This window comes from Nanorana parkeri, unplaced genomic scaffold, assembly GCF_000935625.1.
Source record: "Nanorana parkeri isolate BGI_ZX_2015 unplaced genomic scaffold, ASM93562v1 scaffold136, whole genome shotgun sequence".
Lineage (NCBI taxonomy): Eukaryota > Metazoa > Chordata > Amphibia > Anura > Dicroglossidae > Nanorana > Nanorana parkeri.
The window spans coordinates 35,571-57,130 of NW_017306404.1; the positions used below are offsets into that span (position 1 = coordinate 35,571).

General features: G+C 42.1%; 2 protein-coding genes across 2 annotated transcripts in view; one reads left to right on the forward strand and one right to left on the reverse strand.

The window, feature by feature from the left end:
• The window catches only part of GFM1 (G elongation factor mitochondrial 1), a gene marked incomplete at its 5' end in the record, with an annotated part of 42,265 nt that extends 31,293 nt beyond the window's left edge, over positions 1-10,972 (forward strand). Inside the window, 4 exons of the mRNA XM_018553954.1 lie at positions 4,021-4,165; positions 6,839-6,999; positions 8,718-8,771; positions 10,763-10,972. Of these exons, the coding sequence (XP_018409456.1) occupies positions 4,021-4,165; positions 6,839-6,999; positions 8,718-8,771; positions 10,763-10,894 (492 nt within the window). The remainder of the gene's footprint in view (positions 1-4,020; positions 4,166-6,838; positions 7,000-8,717; positions 8,772-10,762) is intronic.
• An 8,418-nt stretch (positions 10,973-19,390) lies between these two features.
• LOC108785001 (retinoic acid receptor responder protein 1-like) overlaps positions 19,391-21,560 on the reverse strand; it is a 28,180-nt gene continuing 26,010 nt past the window's right edge. Inside the window, exons 4-6 of the mRNA XM_018553967.1 lie at positions 20,090-20,226; positions 19,544-19,607; positions 19,391-19,492 (exon numbers count right to left, since the gene is read on the reverse strand). Of these exons, the coding sequence (XP_018409469.1) occupies positions 19,410-19,492; positions 19,544-19,607; positions 20,090-20,226 (284 nt within the window). The 3' untranslated portion in view covers positions 19,391-19,409. The remainder of the gene's footprint in view (positions 19,493-19,543; positions 19,608-20,089; positions 20,227-21,560) is intronic.

The window sequence follows — 21,560 nt, forward strand, 5'->3', positions numbered from 1 at the left end:
TGTGTTCACAGCTAAACGCCAAACAAATCGCTGAATTCACAGATGAAATGCATACTGTATGTGGGAGCTCTCTGACATGCCAAAGGATTTGTAGTCCTGTCCCTCCAATTCTGAAATTTACATAGCACCACCCTGCCCGGCATGGCAGCAGACCTGATTTCTCGCTGCTTCAGTTCTGTAACACTTGCAGGACTTGTCCTTACCCCCAACCTGTGATTTGATATGGAAAGGAGAAGAAGCAGATCGATGCGCTCATGTGTCTGTCACTTTGCTCTCTCCTGGTATCTGCATGCTCCTTGCACTGCAGCAAAAGTAGTTGGCTCCTTGAGCTGCTTCTGTCTCTCCCAGTCTGAGCTCAACTGTACAGAGGACTCAAGAGGCCAATACCAGGTCAAATCCAGCTACTTAACTCCAGGAATATATCAAATTCAAGCAGTGTTAAGCTTTAACTTTGTTCACTGCAGCAAATTGCGGAAACATAGGATAACACTCCATGCATGTTTTTGTGCTGCCATCTATTTTGAATGGCACCCCACCACACCTGCTGCACTGTAACCTACTACTGTACATTGAGATGTACTAAAAATGCTGCAGGTGTAATTTTCAGTCTGTTGTGGTGCATTGTCAGTCCTTTCAAATAAACAGGCTGCCTTCATGCAATGCATGTTAAAGAGTGAGCATTAAACACACAGGCTGGCATGGTGTAAACAGGCCCCTAAAGCAGGGCTTAAAATTTCCACTCGCCTGCTGGCATTTTGCGAGTAAAAATAAGGTGAGGGCGAGTGGAAATTTTGGGTCTCCAAGTACCGGTCCGCGGCCCAACTCCGGCCCGTGAGCCGGTACTATGTGGCCCACAGCCAGCTGACATGTCGGGTACACGGTTGCAGACCGCGCACCTGACTTGCAGGAGAAGCTCCACGGTCTGCATCTCTGTCAGATGCAGACCGCAGAGCAGCTCCTGTCAGTTCTGGCTTCCTTCGGCCACATGGTTGTAAGGTCATTAAATCTCGTACGATCTGCCCATCTTGGACAGGCAGATCGTACTTGCGATCATTGCAAGCCCTCCCCGCGCAGGGGAGGGCTTCCGATGATTGCAGTGCTGAGTGGGCACACTGGCCCGTGCGGCATTCGTCTTCCGACCACGCCACCAACCCGCCAAAAATCGTACGATTTTCGGCAGGTTTTCCAGCGTGTTTGGAAGACAAAAGTCGTACGACCCTACAGTAGAAGCGGTCGCACGCTGCCCATACACACATCCTTATATGGTAGTGGTGAAAATTATCAGTGCCTTCCCAGTTTTGACTGTGGTATCTTATCTGCACCCTGTTAACATAATATAAAGCTAAAGCTATGTTATAATTGCTGTTTTTTATATTTTGGACTCTTTATTCTAAAGAAAAATGTAATTTCATAAGCTTTTAAGGGGGCGTGGTTGGGGGCGGGGTTGGGGGACGGGCCTGGGCAAGGTTTGGTGGGACAACTGGTGGAGAGTAAGGTTTTTGCCTGGCTAGTAGGTCTAGACTTGAAATTTTAAGCCTTTCCCTAAAGTATATGTATAGTTTATATTGTACCTGCAGACAATTCTTGCAATAATACAAAATGCATGTGTGATTACAAAGAGGTAATTCTGTTCTCTGTCTAAAAGTGTTAGTCTATTAGTATTATGGAAGACACACATTAAAAGGGTTCAGGTAAACCTGTCATGAGAGAAATAAGCAGCTGTCATGCCAACTTCCTTTTCCTGTTTGTGCTCTGAGGATCCGATATCTTTAATACTTCAAGTCACTGACCCAAAACAAGTGTGCAGATGTCAAAAGCCCTTATATGCATGGTTCTTCTAGATTAGGCAGTCAGAGTATTAAAGTGACCCTAAACTAAAAAGTTGCATCTTAAAAATGCATTAAAATACCTTATCTATTAACAAAATGTATCTTATTTGTGCATTGCTTAGTTGTAGATCCTCAAATCATCTCTGAATTGGTGCTGACACTGTCCTTCCTTCTAGAGGGTGGCTACTCTTGTTCCCCATGGTCCCTGTGTGTGTTGTAAAGTAGCCACTGCTCCAAGCTCACTCCTGTGATGGACTGCAATACTTATGTTTAGTTAACTAATTTGTATTGAGTCCATCATGGGAGTGAGCTTTGAGCGCTGGCTACTTCACAACACACACAGAGACAATGGGGAACAAAAGTAGCCACCCTCCAGAAGGAAGGACAGTGTCAGCACCAATTCAGAGATGATATGAGGATCTACAGCTGAGTGATGCACAAATAAGAGACATTGTTGTTCATAGTGAAGGTACTTGATTGCATTATTAAGATTTAACTCCTGAGTTTAGTGTCACTTTAAAGTAAGAGAGTAAGTATGACATGTAGGCTGCCAGCACAAAGGAGAGCTCGGCATTGGCACTCCGCATGTTTTTAATGTTTGATTTTGTTTAACGTGCAGTAGTAAATAAGTACATTGCAGTGATCCTTTAGTGCTGAAGGGATAGATGATCCATAGGCAAAGTCGTGAAGGAGATAAACATGTCTAGTAGTCAGATGTCTTTGTACCCCAGGGGAATGGGAAGATATCATACACACCGGTGAATAGATGCTTACTCTCCATGCAGACTTGTGTGCACATCCTATTACCTATCTAATCAATGAATGGGAGACTGTACATCTGACCTGTGCACATGAGCACAAAGGAAAAAATGTTTGAGGAGTTTCAGATCTTTAACTCATAGATGAAAATGAGCTTTTACAGGAGCAGGAACATCTTGAGTTTTATTTCAAAACTTTTATGACAGATGGGTGAAAAAATGGTGTGGAGACTAAGTAGCCCTTCCTCAGCCACAGTGTGTTGAAACCTTTTTATTTTGTAAGTGCAGGAAAAAAGTGTGGCTATATCCTGCAAACACAAGAAGACATTGAAATTCGACTAGAAAGCAGATATACTCACCATGATAGCAATTTTCTAGGCTGTAAAATAATCTGGTCCCAAAGCAGTTCTAGACCTTTGGATGGCGAGTTTGTGATTGTGAAATGTAAGAAGCAGTGGATAGGTATGAGAAAAGGTAAAGTACAAATCTAGGGGGAGCTTGCTGCACTGTTTTCTTCTATATGTTTAGCATACGAAGATACAATTCTCATGATTTTATCCCTGTAGTCAGTCGATGAAACTACATCAAGTAGTAAACATTTTCACATCAGTTTTTATGTCCCCCAAAGAGCCACAATCTAATATTCTTACTAGAGGTGCGCCAAAATGAATATTTCAAAACTGAAACGAAACCGAAATGAAAAAAAAAATGTCAGGCCGAAACCGAAAATGTTTTTTATTTTAACTTTTTTCACATTTTATTTGTATTTCTTTATAAACTTTTTTTTACTTATTAATTTTTATTAAATATTTTTATTTTTTACATTACTTTTAGGGGCTTCGGGGATATTTCCCTTTTTAAAATAGAAAAAGAGATTGGGGACAATCTCAATCTCTTTTTCTGGAGCCCCTGTTATAAATGAACAGATTCTCTATACTGAGTGTTCCTGTTCATTCATAACATGTGCACAGAGTATGTTTACTACAACCACAATCATGAATGAACAGGAGGTGATGTAGATGACTTCCCATTCATAATTGAGGATATAGTCAACATATTATGTCCTCAATTATTTACAATTGATGTACCGCTGTATCGGCCAGAAAATGGCACTTTCGGTATTTTGCCAAAAGTGCCATTTTTGGCCGATTATATCGGTGCATCCCCAATTCTTGCCTCTTGTATGGATATTAATTACTAGTTTATGGATCGTGGGAGTAAAGTGGAACATCCAAAGTAAAACCCACACAAACCCATGAAGAACATATAATGTGCCCGCAGGTGTTTTGGGAATTCAGCCTTGGAGCTGACTGCTAATCATGTGATGACAACTCCTTTAACATCTGACTCCCTTACTGTACTCATCTAATGCATAGATTGTCACATTTGGGGGATTCTATCAGCATGTCCTTTTATGTAATTGTTTGTTGCAGGGTTTTCGTGATGCATGCGAAAAGGGTCCATTGTCTGGACATAAGATTTCTGGCATACGATTTGTCCTGGAAGATGGTGCTAATCACATGGTGGATTCCAATGAATTCTCCTTCATGAGAGCAGCTGAAGGAGCCGTAAAACAAGGTGATTGTTTCATTAGATATTTCTTCTTATTTACCCCATGAATGTTGGGGATGTATCTCTTACACCTTGGCTGTCCCTATCTTGATTGCCATGATGCATTTCATACATCATTGGCTACCTAAGAGGTAAAACAAGCACAGGGCTGTAGAAGAAATTCTGGGCTGAAATGGTTACAAAGCCACCTGACCACTTTTGAAGCTTCAGCATGGTCTTATCTTCTTAGGTCCTAGTGTTGACTTGCACAACTCTATCCATGGACCAAGAGTCTGAATGCTGGCAGTTCTGCACATACAACACCACTGTGCTAAAGCCAATCAGGAAGCTGTTCTCCTAAGTCCCAGATATGGTTTCATTATGCTGGTTATTTTTACCATATCCAGCTTTAGTTATAGGAAGTTTCTTCTCTGCAAAGACTGTTTCTGATATGTATATGGTAGCCATATTTGCTGATTTAGTAATGTTGATACCTGATTCATGTGAAATTGACTTGCTTGTATATAAAGTATCCCTGGTAGGGCCATGGGAGTTTTGTACTGCATTGTAGTAGTTGAAGCTACTACAGTGTATAACAGCATCTTCTGAGTATAGGAACAGCCCATGTGCTGAGCGACTTCACCTCCGCTGCTAAAATACAGAGGGTTGCTCGCTCAGCACAGTGGACATTCAGAGAACGCTTAGCAATTTTCTAAAAAAAAAAAAAAAGTTCCACGCTGCACATCCACTGTCAATCATGTAGCCCAGTGATGCAGATCCTCATCAATCACAGTGAACACCCGCCAATCGCATGGCACGTCCACACCCAATTGGAGACTAGCACCGGATGACAGCAACGATTCACGCAGCTGAAAGAAAAGGGCAGGGGATAGCTCAAAGTAGGCGGGGCCTGATGGTCAACTGTGACAAACAAGTTCTCCATCGGGAACTCCTCCCTTGAGTTTGACAGCAGGCAGTGGGCGGGTACCATTGCCAGCCTGCTAGTTGCTATGAGACCCACCCACTGCTTACTGTCATTCAGCCATAGAGCAGACATGTTTGGGAAAATGGGCTCTCAGAATTCCCCATCAGGCTCAGCCCATTCTCCCTCACTAACAGTGGGCAGAGCTGGTTGTTATGGACGCTGTCCGCTACAGCAGATTGTCCGTAACAGCCTGTGACAATGACAGTGAGTGGAGCCTGATGGGGTATTCTGAGAGACCATTTCCTCATTAGGTCCACTCTACTGCTGATTGACAGCAGGTAGTGCGTTGTTGCCATAGTCAGCCTGCCATTCCCTATGGCAGGGGTCAAAATTTCAAGTCCTGAGCTACTAGCCATGCCTTAGGAGTTACTCGCCACCAGTTGCCCACCTAACCCCTACCCTGCCCCGGCCTTAACTCCACCCCTAAACACACCCTCTTAATAATCTTATAAATTACACTGTTAGATGTTTTATGCAAAATAAAGTTAAAAAATTTAAATATTAACAACTTTAACAATATTACCATAAAGGTCCCTGCCCCCACATATAAAATAATACTCTCCGCCCTGTTCCATGCACCCCCACATATAAAATATTACCCTCTCCAGGGCGATCTGGTGTGATTCGTTAGGTCTGCAGACATTACTAATCACTCCTATTTCGACCCGGAGCTCAGTGAAGAGCTGCGGCTGACAGAACAGAGAGCCCAGCAGGAGCAGCTGCTCCCACTAGTCAGGTACTGACTCAAGCCTGACTGAATTTCCACTCCCCTGCACTGCATTTCCACTCGCCAAATGCGAGCAGGCGAGTGGAAATTTTGAGCCCTGGCCTATGGAACCCCCTGCCTGCTGTCAAATTGTCAGTCAAAAATCCCCATCAGGCTCTATCACCCCTACTAAGTCTTCTATCGCTGCACCTACATGTGTGACAGGTTCAGTGGCAGAGTTGACAGCTTAGTAATGCTGAGCCTGTGATTTTTATCAGGCTCAGTCTTGCTGAGCTGCACTGAGGACGTAGTGTCCGTTGTGAACATTCTAGCTTTATTGCACCACAAATGTCGGTGTTTGCATAAAATTCATATACCTGTTTGCAACAGTTACGGGAATCTGCTGCAACCACCGACATTTATTATGCAGATGCCTGACGAAATTCTAAAGTGTCACAGACATTCTTTATGATTTCTGTGTATTACAGTATACTATTGCAGTGCCTGGTGTTCGCAGGCGAGGAGATGTGACAGACCAGGAAGCTCCTGGTCTGTCAAGACGATGATACATTGAGAGAGGGAAAGTTCAGAATAGGAGTCTGAAACTCCCAGGTCCACCCACTGCAGCATGTGGGGACGCAACTACATCCTGCTTGCTGCTGAAGAACTACAGAGGAGAAGTTACTAGACCAGTGGACAGGGAGATAGACTACATCGTGGCCACTGGTCTGACAAAACTGAAATGAGGGAGGTAGAGGGCTAAAAGCAGAGAAAGTTCCCATAGATTTCTGGAAGGCCACACCTCTATGCAGGATAGTAAGTACATATTTAGAATTTGTACGCAAGCTATTTTCAATAATGTAAGTTGTTCTTTAATGTCATTTCTACTTTAAAGTAGAAGACCTTGGTACTGCAGATATGCTGAATAACCAGGAGGTTTGCTGTATTTTTCCATCTGAAATTGTGTTTTTTTATCTTTCCTTTTTTTTTTTTTTTTAAACTTGCCCAGCTATGGAGAATGCATCTGTGGCCATCCTGGAACCAATAATGTCTGTGGAAGTTGTAACCCCGCATGAATTCCAGGGAACGGTCATTGCAGGTCTTAACCGCAGGCATGGTGTGATTCTGGGTCAAGATGGCTCAGACGACTACGGCACTATCTATGCTAATGTAAGTACACATGGATTCATCTGAGCGCTTGAAGTCACATAAGTGTGGGGAACGGTTAGAACTTCTTTTTTTGTTATTTGTCCTAAAGACCAACATTGTCATTGGGAAAGAAAATTATCTGGAGTCAAAATTTTACAGTTGGCATCCTATTGAGAGGTGAAGGGAAATCGACCAACATGGGCATATGTTTAAGTGACAGCTGTCTGGGGGGGGGGAGACATTCCCTTGCTTTTATAGCAGGGGTCTCAAACTCAATTTACTCGGGGGGCCACTGGACACATTTTTTACTCCTGCGGGGCTGCTTGCCAAATTTCATGCTTCAAAATAAAATGTAACTATCTATGCTACCAGTTTTAATGTCTGCGCATGTTACAAGTGGCAACTGTCACCCATTCAAGTTAATGATCAGGTGACCGCCACTGCATGTAAACACCTGCACACCGCATGTAATGGTATGTGATATGATTACATGCAGTTAGGAATCAATCGCTATCCTTGGATACACAATTGTGCATCCAGGGATAGTGATTGTTTTTGTAACTACATGTAATCATATAGTTACATGCGGTGTGCAAGCATTTATATGCAACGGCTGTCACCTGATCATTAACTTGAATGGGTGACAGCTGCTGCATATAAGCAAAACAAATGGCAAACACACTCATCAACTGCATATAAACCCCAGATTAGGGATTCCTGCTGCAGGAAAATGCAAGTTCCTGACACAGGAGTCCCTAATCACACCTGAAAATAGGTGTGAAGGGGGCCTAAGGATGAGTCTCCCCTGGGGTCTGTACACAGTGGTTGACTGAAATCGCTGTGTAAAGTAATAAAACCCCAACTGACTTAAGTTGGGTACACACTGTTCCGTAGGTGCCGTTGTCTGCACTCTTCCACCTCGCAGGAGCCGGTTGCAAAATTCTTGGCCAAACGAAGCTAACAGAAAATCAGCTGCTAGCTCTGTTCAGGTAATACAATGCAAACAGCAGCGGTTTGTCTATCAACACTCGTAAGTGTTGATGGAGGAAGCTGTTCTATTTTATGTTTTTTTTCTTGTTCAGCCTGCGGGTTGAATGGAGAAAAATAGAGCCATATATCCCCACTTTAGAATGTTGCTTTCCCCTCTATTAAGCTGCACACAGAAGGCTAATAATGAGACAGATTTAGCTGTATGTTCAAGAACAGTTAATGTTTAAACTGTAACCACACCTGCCTGAAATAGCTTTTAGGAATGTATTTGACCGGAGGGCAGAATGAAAGCTGACCATATACCAAAGGCTTCCATAACGCTGTCATTTCTGCGTTTAGCTTTTCTAAATGCAGAAGTTATCTGGAACGCATAAACCATTCTTGTGCTCCACAGATCACTTTCCCACCAGACTTCGATTTTTCCTAAACGCAGGGAAACTGACCATGACTGAATGTACCCATTAATATATCGTGTGTGTGTGTGTGGAGAAGCTTTCTAAATGCATATAAACGCATCTAATTTCCTGCGTAAATCAGGCCTAAGATGATTAGTTCTACGCTTCAAACTTTTCCTACCCAATGATTGGTGTGCAAAGGTGCATGTCTGTTTCTAAAATGACCTTTCATTGCAGTTGGTCTGATGGTCTGTGGGCACTTTTAGAATTGACTGAATAACATGCTAGTATATGTTTTTATTTGACATGTGTGTCTGAAGAAGATGCAGTTACTTGTCTTGTTCTGTTTTGAAGGTTCCACTGAATGATATGTTTGGATATGCAAATGAACTGCGATCATGTACAGAGGTTTGTGGATTCCTTGTTTTGTATTCTGTGTATACATTAAATTAGCATATTGTCATAATAATCATTGCATTATAAAAGTTGACCTTTAACTCAAAAAGTGAAGATTTGCCTTGTTGTAGGAAACCTTCAATAGTGTTAATTATGCCTAAGCAGCACCCTGAGAACACTACTTTTTTGTCTTGTATTCCTACTGACAAATATCAGAGTACTTCCTGGTATGTAAGTGTTACTAGGTGCTGCTTTGCCTAGAACTGCATAGCTGTATATCTGCAGTTTGAGATCTAAGGCACTGCTGCTTCTGACAGGCTCAGGAGATCTGGTGTGAGATTTGGTGTTGTCACTACGGCGCTGCTCACTGTTCTCTTTTGCTGGAGGTTCTGACATGAAAAAGCAATATGCTGCCTCTACCGAGTTTCCCACTTCCACACAGAGAGATGGGGGGGAACAAGGCAGAAATGTGGGAAAAGATCAGCTCCAGGGTGACCACAGGCAATACTGGTGACTAGCGCTTTGTCCCATGCCTGTCTTTTTAGTAATACACAATACATATAAAGGTACACAGTAATGCTGATGCAGTGTAGATGTGAGACGGTGGTGTTTCCATCTCAATGGGTGACATAAGAAGTCGCCTAAATAATAGATGTAATTCTTGCCACCTGGCTGGGGAGATCACACACATGCTCAACCATTTGCCTGCTTCAAGCCAAGTTGTATGAAAGGACTGGGGCTAAAACAGAACAGTCTAGTGTGACGTAGAGCTCCAGGGAACCTACAGAAAGCTGTTAGGTGATGTAACATATTGTGAAATGCTCAGTCTATCTACAGATAAGGTACACCTATTCTGACCATCAATGATGCCAACTAGTACAGTCCATACATTACAGGGATTGATATGATCACTTCCTGCGATGATTGAATTCATGCAATGAGCCAATTTCACTGAAAGATTAATTTTTCAATCTGTTGCACTGATTAGCAAGCTATTAATGTTCTCATATATAATTAGGGGCCATGCAGTATGCACCTTAATGTGTACCAGCAGACCTGCAGCATTACTGTAAAGCATCACAACAATCTTCCAGTTATCCAATACAAATACTAGCTTCCTGAAAGGCTATGGTCTTAGGTTTAAATACAACATCCCCTCCCTTGCACCAAAAGTAGGGCGCTACAGTCTTGCTCGGGCTCTGCATAGGGTTTCCTACTCTCCCCTCTGTACCCAAGTCTTGGTATTTGGAGGGGGGGTGGAAGGAATGTGCAGTGATGCTGCAGTTATGCTGATAATGTGTATATTATACAGTACCACTAGCGGTTGCCATCATTATTTGTAAGTACAGTATGTATTATGTGAGAGAATGTTTAAAGGGGCATCCCCAGAGCTGGGCATATGGGGAAGTCATTTACTGAAGTGCTCAGGACAGGTATGCTGGAGACATTATTGCGATAGGGGATGTTCCATACTGTGTGATGTTCTCTCTAGCTTAGAGCATGGTTTCTAACATATGTTGGATTAGTAAGCAATATGACTTGCCTTCCACACACTAATCTGTTGTTTTACAAAATGTTCCCTGTAATGTTGAAAACGTAGTCCCAATGTATGTTTGATGATGAAGTGCGTAGTTTCTAAGGCAGATCGTAATAGTCAAGCTGCAATAACTGATGGGAACTAGTGAGCAGTCATCTTTTTACTCTACTAATTGCTAAATGAAAAAAATAAATTTGGGCAACTGCCATTTGTACTTTGACTGGTTTTCTTATTGTATAAGTCCATCCAGTGTCTATATGTTTTACAGCCGAGGGATTTGTCATATCTCTTTGTAATGTAGCTGTAGCAGATCATCTATAGAGAAGGTTTTCTTGCTGCGTTGTGTCCGGCTATTCTGTTTATAGTCTCTAAGCATTTGGTAGATTTTCCTAATTCTAGTTATGGCAAATCATCTATAGAAAGCGTTTGTGTGTGCTGTGTTGTACTAATGTATTTGTTTGTTTAGGGGAAGGGTGAATATACTATGGAGTACCAGAAGTACCAGCCTTGCTTAGCCAGTGTGCAAGAAGAACTAATAAACAAGTATCTGGAGGCAACGGGCCAGCTTCCAGTGAAGAAAGGAAAGTATAAGAATTGATCTTGCTTCTGATCTTCTTTCAGAGACTTGAGCCCAGCTCTGCTTTATATTTTCTACAAAGATTTCCCACCAATCGCCACCTTTCTACAGAGTCACCTTTACATTCCAGTCATGGAACTGTGGCAGATATTAAAGGTTCATGGCTGGTTTTTGTGAAACCACTTAAACCTGTGACATAGTTGCATTCAGAATCTTCAGACTGAGTTTGGATATGGATTGGGTGACTAATCTCCATCTTTTCCTACAAGACTGCCTAAGTGATGTTGGTGAATTGAGAATAAGGGAAAATTGTAGACTGCTCTTTTCTTGGTGAACAAAACCATAATCTAACAGTATCCTGGAAATTCAACAGCTGTGGGACTGTCTAGCATTTCACCTTCCGGACCACCTTGAAATAAAGTGCGTTAACCCTGACACAACTGTGGACATTTTTGGTCTTTCCTCATTTTGTTTCTCAAATTTTTTGTTGCGTTTACCTCTGATCTCCAATATTTATAAAGCGCAAGATCATGTTTTCTAATGTACCGTATATACTGGAGTATAAGCCGTCCCGAATATAAGCCGAGGTACCTAATTTTAGCAAAAAAAACATGGGAAGTCTCTTTGAATTAGGTCTGCCTCTTGACCAGTGTCGGCCCGCTCATAACATTTACATTCTGATGGTACAGTCTCCTGTAGACATACAATTACATTTCATGTAATGAAATGAACTACCTGATTGGATAATAATCAAATAGATTGTTTAAAAAGGGTGTTGTACTGCATAACAGTTATTCTAAAGTAGGTATGCACCGATACTAGTATCGTTATTAGTGCTGATACCGAGTATTTGGCCGAGTACTTACCTCCAATTCCGGAACGACCAGAGGGGGATCTCCCTCTAACCAGCAGTGCCGAAGGAGCATGTAGTCAATTCCAATCAGGAAGCCGGGCGGTGGGTTATGACGTGCCGCCCAGCTTTCTGATTGGCTAGGAAGCCGGTTTCACTAGTTGCTAGGCAGCATGGCTCCCTGACCAATCGGGAGGCGGGTCAGGACATGCCGCCCAGCTTCCTGGTTGGTCAGGAAACCACGCTGCCTAGCACCAAGTGAAGCCAGCTTCCTAGCCAATCAGGAATCCGAGAGGCAGGTCATGACGTGCCGCCCCAGCTTCCTGATTGTTCAGGAAGTCAGGCTTCCTAGCCAATCAGGAAGCCGGACAGCACCTCATGACTCGCCGCCCGGCTTCCTGATTGGTCAGGCAGCCTTGGCAAATGAAGCCGGTGTTCTTTCGCCTGACTTCCTGATAATTGGGACACACGGCACCGGTAACCGGTATCGGTGCATACCTATTCTAAAGGCATGTGTACTCGGGTCGCACGGTCACACTGTATTGTGTTACTACTGGCTCAATGCAAATTTTAGTCACCAATGTAAGCAGAATAAGGTTTCTGGGAATGGGTATCCAAAGATGAACTGTATTGCTATTCACTGGTTACCATACTGACTAAAGAATGCAGACAGTTTTTCCTGTTTTACAATAAGTTTGTGATTGTGTTGAACTTTATGGCTCTGGGTTAGTAAGTTTGTCTTTATACACCCAAGCTACCTTTTTTATGCTTTAATTTTTTTTCCTTCTCCTGATTCCAATGGCACCTGAGCATGGACTAGTTCAATTCTTTTCTCATATATGTAGCGGTTGTATTTAGCAGCATGTCTTCTTTCTTTCCTCATATTAGCATCACATGGTTGAAATACTGGTTAGAATTTCTTTGGATAACTGATAGCAGACCAGTGACCTAAACGCCTGCAAATATGTGCGTCCTTATTTCACAACTAGGAGTCCTGCCAGAAATGTTTCATGATGGGTGTTTCTCCAAAAACTTTTGTTCATTTTCCATATTTAGCCTTCTTTCTTGTAAAAATGTTCACTTATGTTTTATGTAAATCAGACTTGTCTCCTCACAGTGGGGCTGTCATTCATGGTACTGTGCTGCAAAGGCTTCCTCATTGAATGACCATTCAATGGCACAAGTGGCGGGGAAAAAATGGGCAGACAACAAAATTTTTGACGGCAGAGCCACTCTTGATCTACTTTACATTATCTTGGACTTTAGTAACCAGGGATTGCTCAAAGCTGCAATAAAAAAAAAGTAGTTTCCCATCAATTAAAACCATGGAGATTGCAGTAGCCCTGAACATTGAAATGATGGCGGAATGCAGTGAGAAATCATGAGAAGATTCAAGAAGATCTCAGTCCACAAATTCAGCCCATCCTCAATGTGTCTTCCCTTCTCCGTGAATAGATATTTGGTGATGGATCCATTTCCATTTTACCTACAACTGTGAAGTAGAAAAAAATGTCTGGTTTCATTTTTTATTTTGCCTACATCTCTGCGGTAGAGAGAGGGCCCTTGTTTAAAAATACACTTACTGCTTTCGGGTCTGTATTTTTGTTTTTATTTAATACATGACAGGATTCCCAGAGTGTTGTGTGTTAGCTAAAAGGACAACACAACAGTAATCATTTTACTTTTAGACTGGATGGCTCTCAGCAAAGCATCAGGCAAAGCCATACAGTTAGTGAGGAGTCACTTGTATGTGTATATATGTATATATTTTTTTTTTTCGTTTAAAATGGGCTTCCAGGGCGTTTGCATGTGTTTTTGATGCATTTGCATGCGTTCCAGAGCAGGTAAAATGGGGCTTGCTGCAGTTTTTTGTTTTTGTTTTGTTTTTTACATGCTCTGGAACAGAACGCTGCGGTGTGAACTAGAGCCCAAGATACAATTGGAATGCATTGGACGCAGTTTTGATCCGCTCCTGGAACGCGCTTGGTGTGAACAAGCCCTGAATGTGTTCTCAGCAGAAGCTATTACTACTGGAAAACCTGTGATAAAGAGCAAAACGCTTCACCTGCTCAGGAGGATACCGAATAGAAATCTATACAATATTTCGGGTATACTTGCCGCAAATGGACCATTATCAATAACGTGTACCAACTTACTAAGCTGGGAGTTTCCTCGCACTTCGGTGAGGTTTACTCTAATTTCCTGTTGTTCCTCTGGGACAGGAAGTAAGGGCTTAGCCACAGCAATGCTTTTTTCTTTAAAATCAATGAAATGCATCGAAACACATGTCAAAGCATGTGGGTTGCCACTCACTTCAAAGTGCATTGCAATGCAACAAAGCATTTCTAAGTGTTTCCACTGAATTTAATAGAGAATGCATCAGGAGGAAAGATACCAATAGATCCTGGGGAAAAACAAAAAACCTCTCTGCACGCGCACGCACACCTCCACTGCTAAGCAAAGTTTCAACTGTTTGAAGTTTACTGAAGTCTGGAAACTTTGTTTGTGATACTGTAACACCAAAGCCTAATGAACGTTTAACGTGATATTCAAATCAAACATTGTTTCATCTATTTCAAATGCTGATTCAATCACTTGCTGTATATTCTGCTTCTTTTAAAAGTTTTAGTTTCCTGCAATGTGGTCTGGTCCCCTTAGCACCGGCCCTGATGTCCTATTTTAGGGTGACTCCTTTCCCTTGCAGGGTCCTATGGAGCCATCCTTCTGTGTGTCTCCTCAAACACACAGAGACAGCAAGGCAAGACACTCCCCAGGACTCCCTTCCTCCTCCTTTAAGCTAGCCGATGTAAGCCTGCTGGAGACTGTGCTGTCCCTTGTGAGTTCTAATCAGATGAAGGTAAGGAATATGATGGGGGGGTTTTTTTATTCGGTTCAGTGACACCTTAAATTTACATTTTTCACAATTCTGAATTAAATTTTTTTTTACATTTTTATTAGGATCAAGAAAGTCTCTGCTTATTTAAACCCACAGTGTTGATTGTTCAATGTGTAAAAGTGTTTTTATAGCTTTTAATTAGTGGCCGGGAAGAGAAGGTATAAGCAGGGCATTGTGTGTCAGCAGACAATTGCTCCAGCACATTTACAGTTCAATAGAGAGCGACTTATCCTTTTTGTATTAGATGGAATCTCGGGGGAATCTCCTCAGACCACTACCTATAAATAGATGTGTTCCGCTACGGTAAAAGTGTCTTATTAGCAGCTAGCTGTAATTCAATATTCTTCTTCCAGGTCTCTGTAACCAAGCAAACCAAGCAAACCAAGGTCATCTTCTGAGCAAGTACAGGATACATTTGTCTCTGATTAGAAAGCACACAGAACAAGAAAATAGCACAAATGTTTATTTCATTTTAATAAGGAAGTGGATTATATTAGAGGAGTCTTCTTGGTACAGGTTAATGGAAAATAGATTACACAGGTTATCTGTACATTTACATAAAGTGCAGACTACAAAAGCTTGCTAAACACATATCCGCCTCTGCCAATAGAATATCATTTCTAATGATCTGTGATATTTATTAGCTGATCAGTGATGTTGTTTATGATCACTGCCAGGAAATCAAAGCTAGGTTACACAGACAAGGCATGATACAGGTGACAATAGTCTCAGGGCAGGTTGATGCAATATGGATCAATTCCATGAGGAAAGTTGAGGCTGCCATTAAAACTTCCAAAATAGATATAAAATCTATATTGCATTGCTGATGTCTACTTTTGAAAATGCTAGTTGTTTGGGATGGGCAAATAGGCTGTTCATGTTGCAGGGGAATTTTCCCCTTAGCTTAGTGAATCTGCAGACTTCCATTGTCCAATCATGTGCAAGAAAGATATGTTTTGTTTGGTTTCCCCTCATTTTTCTTGCATGTGATTGGTCATTCTTTATAAAGTGACTATTCCCCACATTCACAAAGCAAAGATAAAATTCCCTTACAAAGTGACAATTCTCTTGTGAAGTAAACAACCTATTTGCTTTTAGTAAATCAACTCCAGTGACACAGATCTGCCAAATGTTCTTACTTGGGCTAGTGACTTATTGAATATTGAAGCCAGTAGGTCAACAAGAGCAGTCTGTGTATTTACCATGACAAGGTCAAGTTCACTTTATTATTGGTATTTATATAGCTCCAACAATTTACACAGAGCTTTACATGCTGCACATTCACATCAGTCCCTGCCCTCCAGGAGCTTACAATCTAAGGTCCCTATCTCACATGCATACATACAGGGCTGATTTTGTACCAGGCTCCAATTGACCTTCCAGCGTGTCTTTGGAGTGTGGGAAGAAACTGGAGTACCCGGAAGACCCAAAGACAGATAAATGAAAACTCCTGATCTATATACTTCTTCTGGGTCAGCAGCTAGCGTTTACAGAAGGAGAAGCCATCTGTCGCTGCCTGTAAAAACGTATACTTTCCCTTTTAATTTTTATTAGCAATGACACTAAAGTCTTTTAACCAATACCTGCATCGGCCGTCCGAGTTCCTGCGTTTGTGGGGACATCAGCAACCTGCTGGGGACCTGCAAATAGCTGTCCATGGCAGTGCTTGTCTGGTACTTTATCTCCTTCCCGGTGCAGGCACAGTCATGGACAGCCGCGGGGTGGAACTACTGGCGGTGCAGCTGGAGCGGCCACCCCAGAGCTAGAAGCTGGGGGTTCCCACACTAACGGGAGGACTGGGCCAGGAGATGGATGAAGGTCGGGGGGCCCAGCAGTAGAGATAGTCGGCCCAAGAGGCGGTCTCGACAAGGAGGAGGCCGGGGCCCAGCATCGCCGGGCTGGATGTGGAGGAGGCCGGGTCCCAGCATCATCGGCCCGGACGTGGAGGAGACTGGGTCCCAGCATCGCAGGTGAGGAGGAGTGTCCGCAGAGCCACTGCAGATGTCCACGTCGCCCGGGTGGGATCGACACCCTAGGCAGCCTAGTAAGAGGAATTCTGCTTTGGGGACATGTATTCGCAGAATACTATCCTGCCTTAGGGACATGTGTTCGGCTTTGGGGACATGTATTCAGTTCTGGTGACATCTGTATTTAGCCCTGGTGAGAAACTGCCCTAAAATCATCAGTCTGTGCTGTTTTAGAAAATAATGTTAAATGTCCCTTTTAAGAAAAAGTATTGGTAATTGGTATTGGCCAGTACAGGAGGGGACAGTACTTGGTCTTAAAAAAAAGTGGTAGATTCTGATGGTGTTGGGGGCTCTAATATGAAAGAGGGAGTCTCTAATATGTCAAGGGAGGGATCCCACTTTTTTGTGTTTTTGCTGGTCGTTCCTCCTTAAAATCCATACCAGGATAAGGGTCTGGATTCTGGAATGGGTTTTGAAGGGATCACACTTTTTTTACGTTTACGATTTTTACATTTTAGACTGCGGTGCCCCTAGATTTTGTCTACTTTTAAAGGGTCCCGTAACTGTGAATAAGGCTGTATTTGCGTTCCCCAGCATTTTGGTCTTCTGGGGAAAACCTTCAAAAGTATTTAGTAACATAATAGTACTGACAGGTGTACCTTAAGAGCTGAAGTACATATGAAAAATGTCATCCCTTAGTCAGATAAAATGAATTCCAGACTCCAACATTTTGCAGATGAAACAACTCAATGGGTCAATCCCATGTACAAAGCAGTAAAAATATCCCATATGATTAAGCTAAATAAGCATTTCTCTGCGGATACTTGTAGCAGCGTGTAAGTTACTATTTCTAAAACAGTATCATGTTTCTTGTCAGCTGTAACATTATTTTACCCTGATTTAGAGCTTTAAGGTGGATTTTGTTTACTTCATCATGTGCTTCTGAAAAATATATATATATACATCTTACACTAGTAGCATTTATGCAGCTAGCTGTAATCATCAGAAATTCTCTTAAAATATAATCAATATAATGCTTAGTCTATTCAGTATTTACTCTATTTAAAGTGTGATTCAACTAGCGGTCCGCTAACCTTTGGCTGTTATTATCTGTGAAAGCTGCATGACCACATTGGGTGAAATAAGACCGATATTAAAGACCTAGATCTTGGTTCTCCTAATGTTAGTAAATGGTTAGCTCAGAACGAGTGCTATGCAATGCCACAGCCCTTATATTAACCATTTACAAAGTGTACGCGCTGTTTAGTGCAAAAAAAATAAGCAGCGATGTGCAGTAACCCACAGCAACCTGCTTTCATCTTAACAGAGTTCTGATTGGTTGCGATGGGTTAGTGCGTTTAAACATTGCTCATATTACAGGAAGATTTATGTCTACGATTTGGGGCCCATTTACACTTCAGCTTTTAATGTGTTTCATTTTTTATAATATGTTGGACAGGAAACCTGCATTTCCCGCATGTGTTAATTGGAGATTTGGGTGCGTGGAGACCTGCAGCTTTATGAATTAAAATGTATATAAAACGTATACACAGTGCACCACCTAAACAGGATAAACTGCTGGGACTTGATATTCCTCAGAAAAATACCGTTCACACAACAATACAAAGGCAACTGCTGACGTGTTTCTGCCTTTAACGGCCTTAGTCATAGCTGTAACTAAGGCCATTTAAGGCAGAAACGCGTCAATCGTTGCCTATGTATTGATGCATGAAGAATAAAGTATTTTTGGAGGAATATCAAGTGTCCAGAGCCAGATTTACCATGAGGCAAAGTAGGCACGTGTCTTAGAGGGACGCTGCGCAGGTACCACCTACTCTGCCGAATTCCCGGTGTTGTCAAGATACAACACCGGCAATAGCAAGTAGGGTACATATTGCACAAAGTGCACCCTCCTGCTCCAAGACCAGCCACGCCTACACCACCAGCTTCCGCAAATGCAGGGGAAGGACCCCAGGGCCGTGTAAGGCTGCCATGTAAAACGCCTGTCTGATGCGGATAAGCATTTAAGGCAGTCTTAGGCAACACCAGGGTCCTTCTCTGGATATGTGAAAGCTGGTGGGTCCCGCAGCAGGTAAGGGCGCCGGCTCAGGCTAAACAGATTTTCATTCATGTCTACAGGCGCCCGAAATGGAAATCCGGCCCTGCATGTGTCAGCAGTCTGTCCTGTTTAAAGTGCATTTTATATGGAGCAGCATTTAGCTCTATGGAAGATGCACTGCCTGAAAATTGCAGCAAGCAGGGATTTTCTCTTAATACACAATCAGAAAACTCTACGACTGAAATCCATAGGACATAACGTTTTCACACTTGAGGTGCAATTTTAGATATGGTGAAGTATTGAAGTGTAAATGGGCCCTAAATCAGTTTTTGCCGATTTTGCAAATAACTCTTCATACTGCTATGATGATATTTATCATAGAATGGGGAAGAATTTTAGGAAATGAGAACCCAGATATATAACAATATTCTCATCAATGTCATCGTTTGTCTGTGTAAGTCAGACACACTGCCCAGGCTAGGGAATGATATAGGACTCCCAGGAAAAAAGCCAGTCCATAATGATAGGCTGCATACAAGAGGGACGTAAGAGAAAGTGAAAGGTTCCCATTATGGAATAAAATCTGCTTGTAACATAGAGCCTGGAAAAGAAATGGTGACTAGAAGTTGCCCAACTCTATCTCCATACAAATCAGTTTTCAGAAACCTTTGTTTCATAACCTTTCTTGTAATCTCAGGATGTCATTTTATTTAAAATTTCCCAGAGACGCAGATCCCTCGTCTGACTTGCTCCCGGATCCGTTCTCAGAGTAATCTTGGCAACTGTAGTGCACTTTGGGTGCTCTTCCAGGTGCCCATACCACATGCAGGTAAACACTGAATTATTTTTCATGTGGAATTCATCTCATGTATATGTTTAATCACAGATAAGTTATTTACCTCTGAAGGTCTTTCATGAAGATAGAGGTCATAATTAAAGGCAATGAAATGATCCTGCCTTAGCTGAAAAAGAGGAAAGAAATTGTGACATATTGAACATTTAGCAAAAGAAAATGAGACAAAATGTTAACAAGCTTGTGTTGGAATAAGGAACTGGCCTGATACCCATATACAGTATGGGGTGTATTTATAAAACATTTGAAGAGCCATTTGTCTGGCAAACTTTGAATGCTTGTTTGTTTTGTGCGAATGGGGCAAAAATGAATGTTATTAGCAAATTTTCTTTCCTGGTTGATTGTAATTGAAGATTAGAGCGAATTGAGAAAATACCAAATTATGGCCACTAGATGGAGCCGAGGGTCATAGGAAATCATTCCTTTTTTCTTATGATCCTCAGCACCCACTAGTGGCCATAATGTGTTATTTCCTGATATTAGATTCAACCTGAAAAGAATCTAATATATAATATGTATAGGTATATATACATAAAATATACCTAATATGTGATGCACATAACCCTAAAATGCTCAGTGCTGTATACTTACAATTTGCTTTACACTCCTAATTTGGGCCATAGCATATTCACGGTCTTCTGTGGACTTATCCACAATAACATAGCTGCTTCCCAAGATGGCTAATTGCCACACCGGCTCCAACTGTGGTGTAATGTATCCATAGCTGTCTGAGATCAAAGAAATGACAGACCATCAATACAGTGTGAAAAAACACCGAAGAAATGGAGCTTTCTACACGCACTATATAATAATGATAACATCAATTCACCTTAAACCAATAAGAAATTGTAGTAATACAATTACTAATCATATAAATGGGAAAGAAAAGAAAAAAAAGGACATAATCACCTATTTCCTAGTGATTATGTCCTTGAAGCTATATTAAAGCCTATTTTTTTTTACATTTCTCCTTTAGGCTGGGTTCACACCATTTTCCAGACCAGGTCGGGAACATAGAGCATTGCATTTTTGCCGCAATCAGAATTTAAAAAAAAAATATTATTTTTTTTAGCTTAAAATGGTCTTACAGGTGCGTTCCAGATGTTTTTGATGCGTTCCAGTGCATTCCAGAACAGACAAAATAGGACAAGCAGTATTTTTCTGGTCTAGTCTGGAACGGACTGCGCTGGTGGGAACAGAGGCCAGAAATAGCATAGGGATACATTTTGGGTCCAGAAACAGTCTGGTCTGGTCTGGAGGTAATCTGGGTGTGGTGTGAATGGACCCTTAACCTCTTGCCGTCCGCCCATAGTAGAAAAACGGACGGACGGAACTTCTGCATTGGCGGGTTGCCGTCGCCAGACGGCATTTTTTTTCTGCTCGCGCGCGCCCCCTAGCGGGCACACAGAGGCGTTTGCTTTTTTTCTCTAAAAGTTTTTAATTCCTCATTTTCTAGTGGGCCCCCCGCAGCATTCTCTTTCCCGGGAGGTACCCGTGCGGGCTCGTGCCCGCAGTGGCTGTGTGCGTCCATAGACGGGGGGGGGGAGGGGATTGCTGGGGTAGAAAAAAGGTGCTGGGACGTTTTTACCCGAATGCATTAAGGTAATAAACGCCTGGACCTTAATACAACTTTGAAGAAAATAATAATAATATTCAGTGTTACATTGGTCTTGACATAAACAATATTTGATGAAGTGAAGCAAAGAAGTTGTTGCAACTCCTGGCTCTGGCATCAGGTGATAAAATGTATTGAAGTGCAGCCATAAGTAATGGTAACAGCGGTGCCCAGGGGAAGGCTGGGAACTTTTCTACATGTGAGGCAAACACACTCAACTGGTCCTTTCATGGTTGGGCCAGATTTTATGGGCTAAAATTGCATCATATAAAGTGTGCTGCAGTAATTGGTGGCCATCGTGAAGATGACGAGTGTTGTCTTAAAAACCACGGTGCTGAACAAAACAGGTCTATGAGTTGGGAGCAGATATCTGTATAACATCCAGTAGCTGTGGGTCCTGCACATATTATATTTAAATGTGGCAGTATCTCTACTCAGGGCCACTAA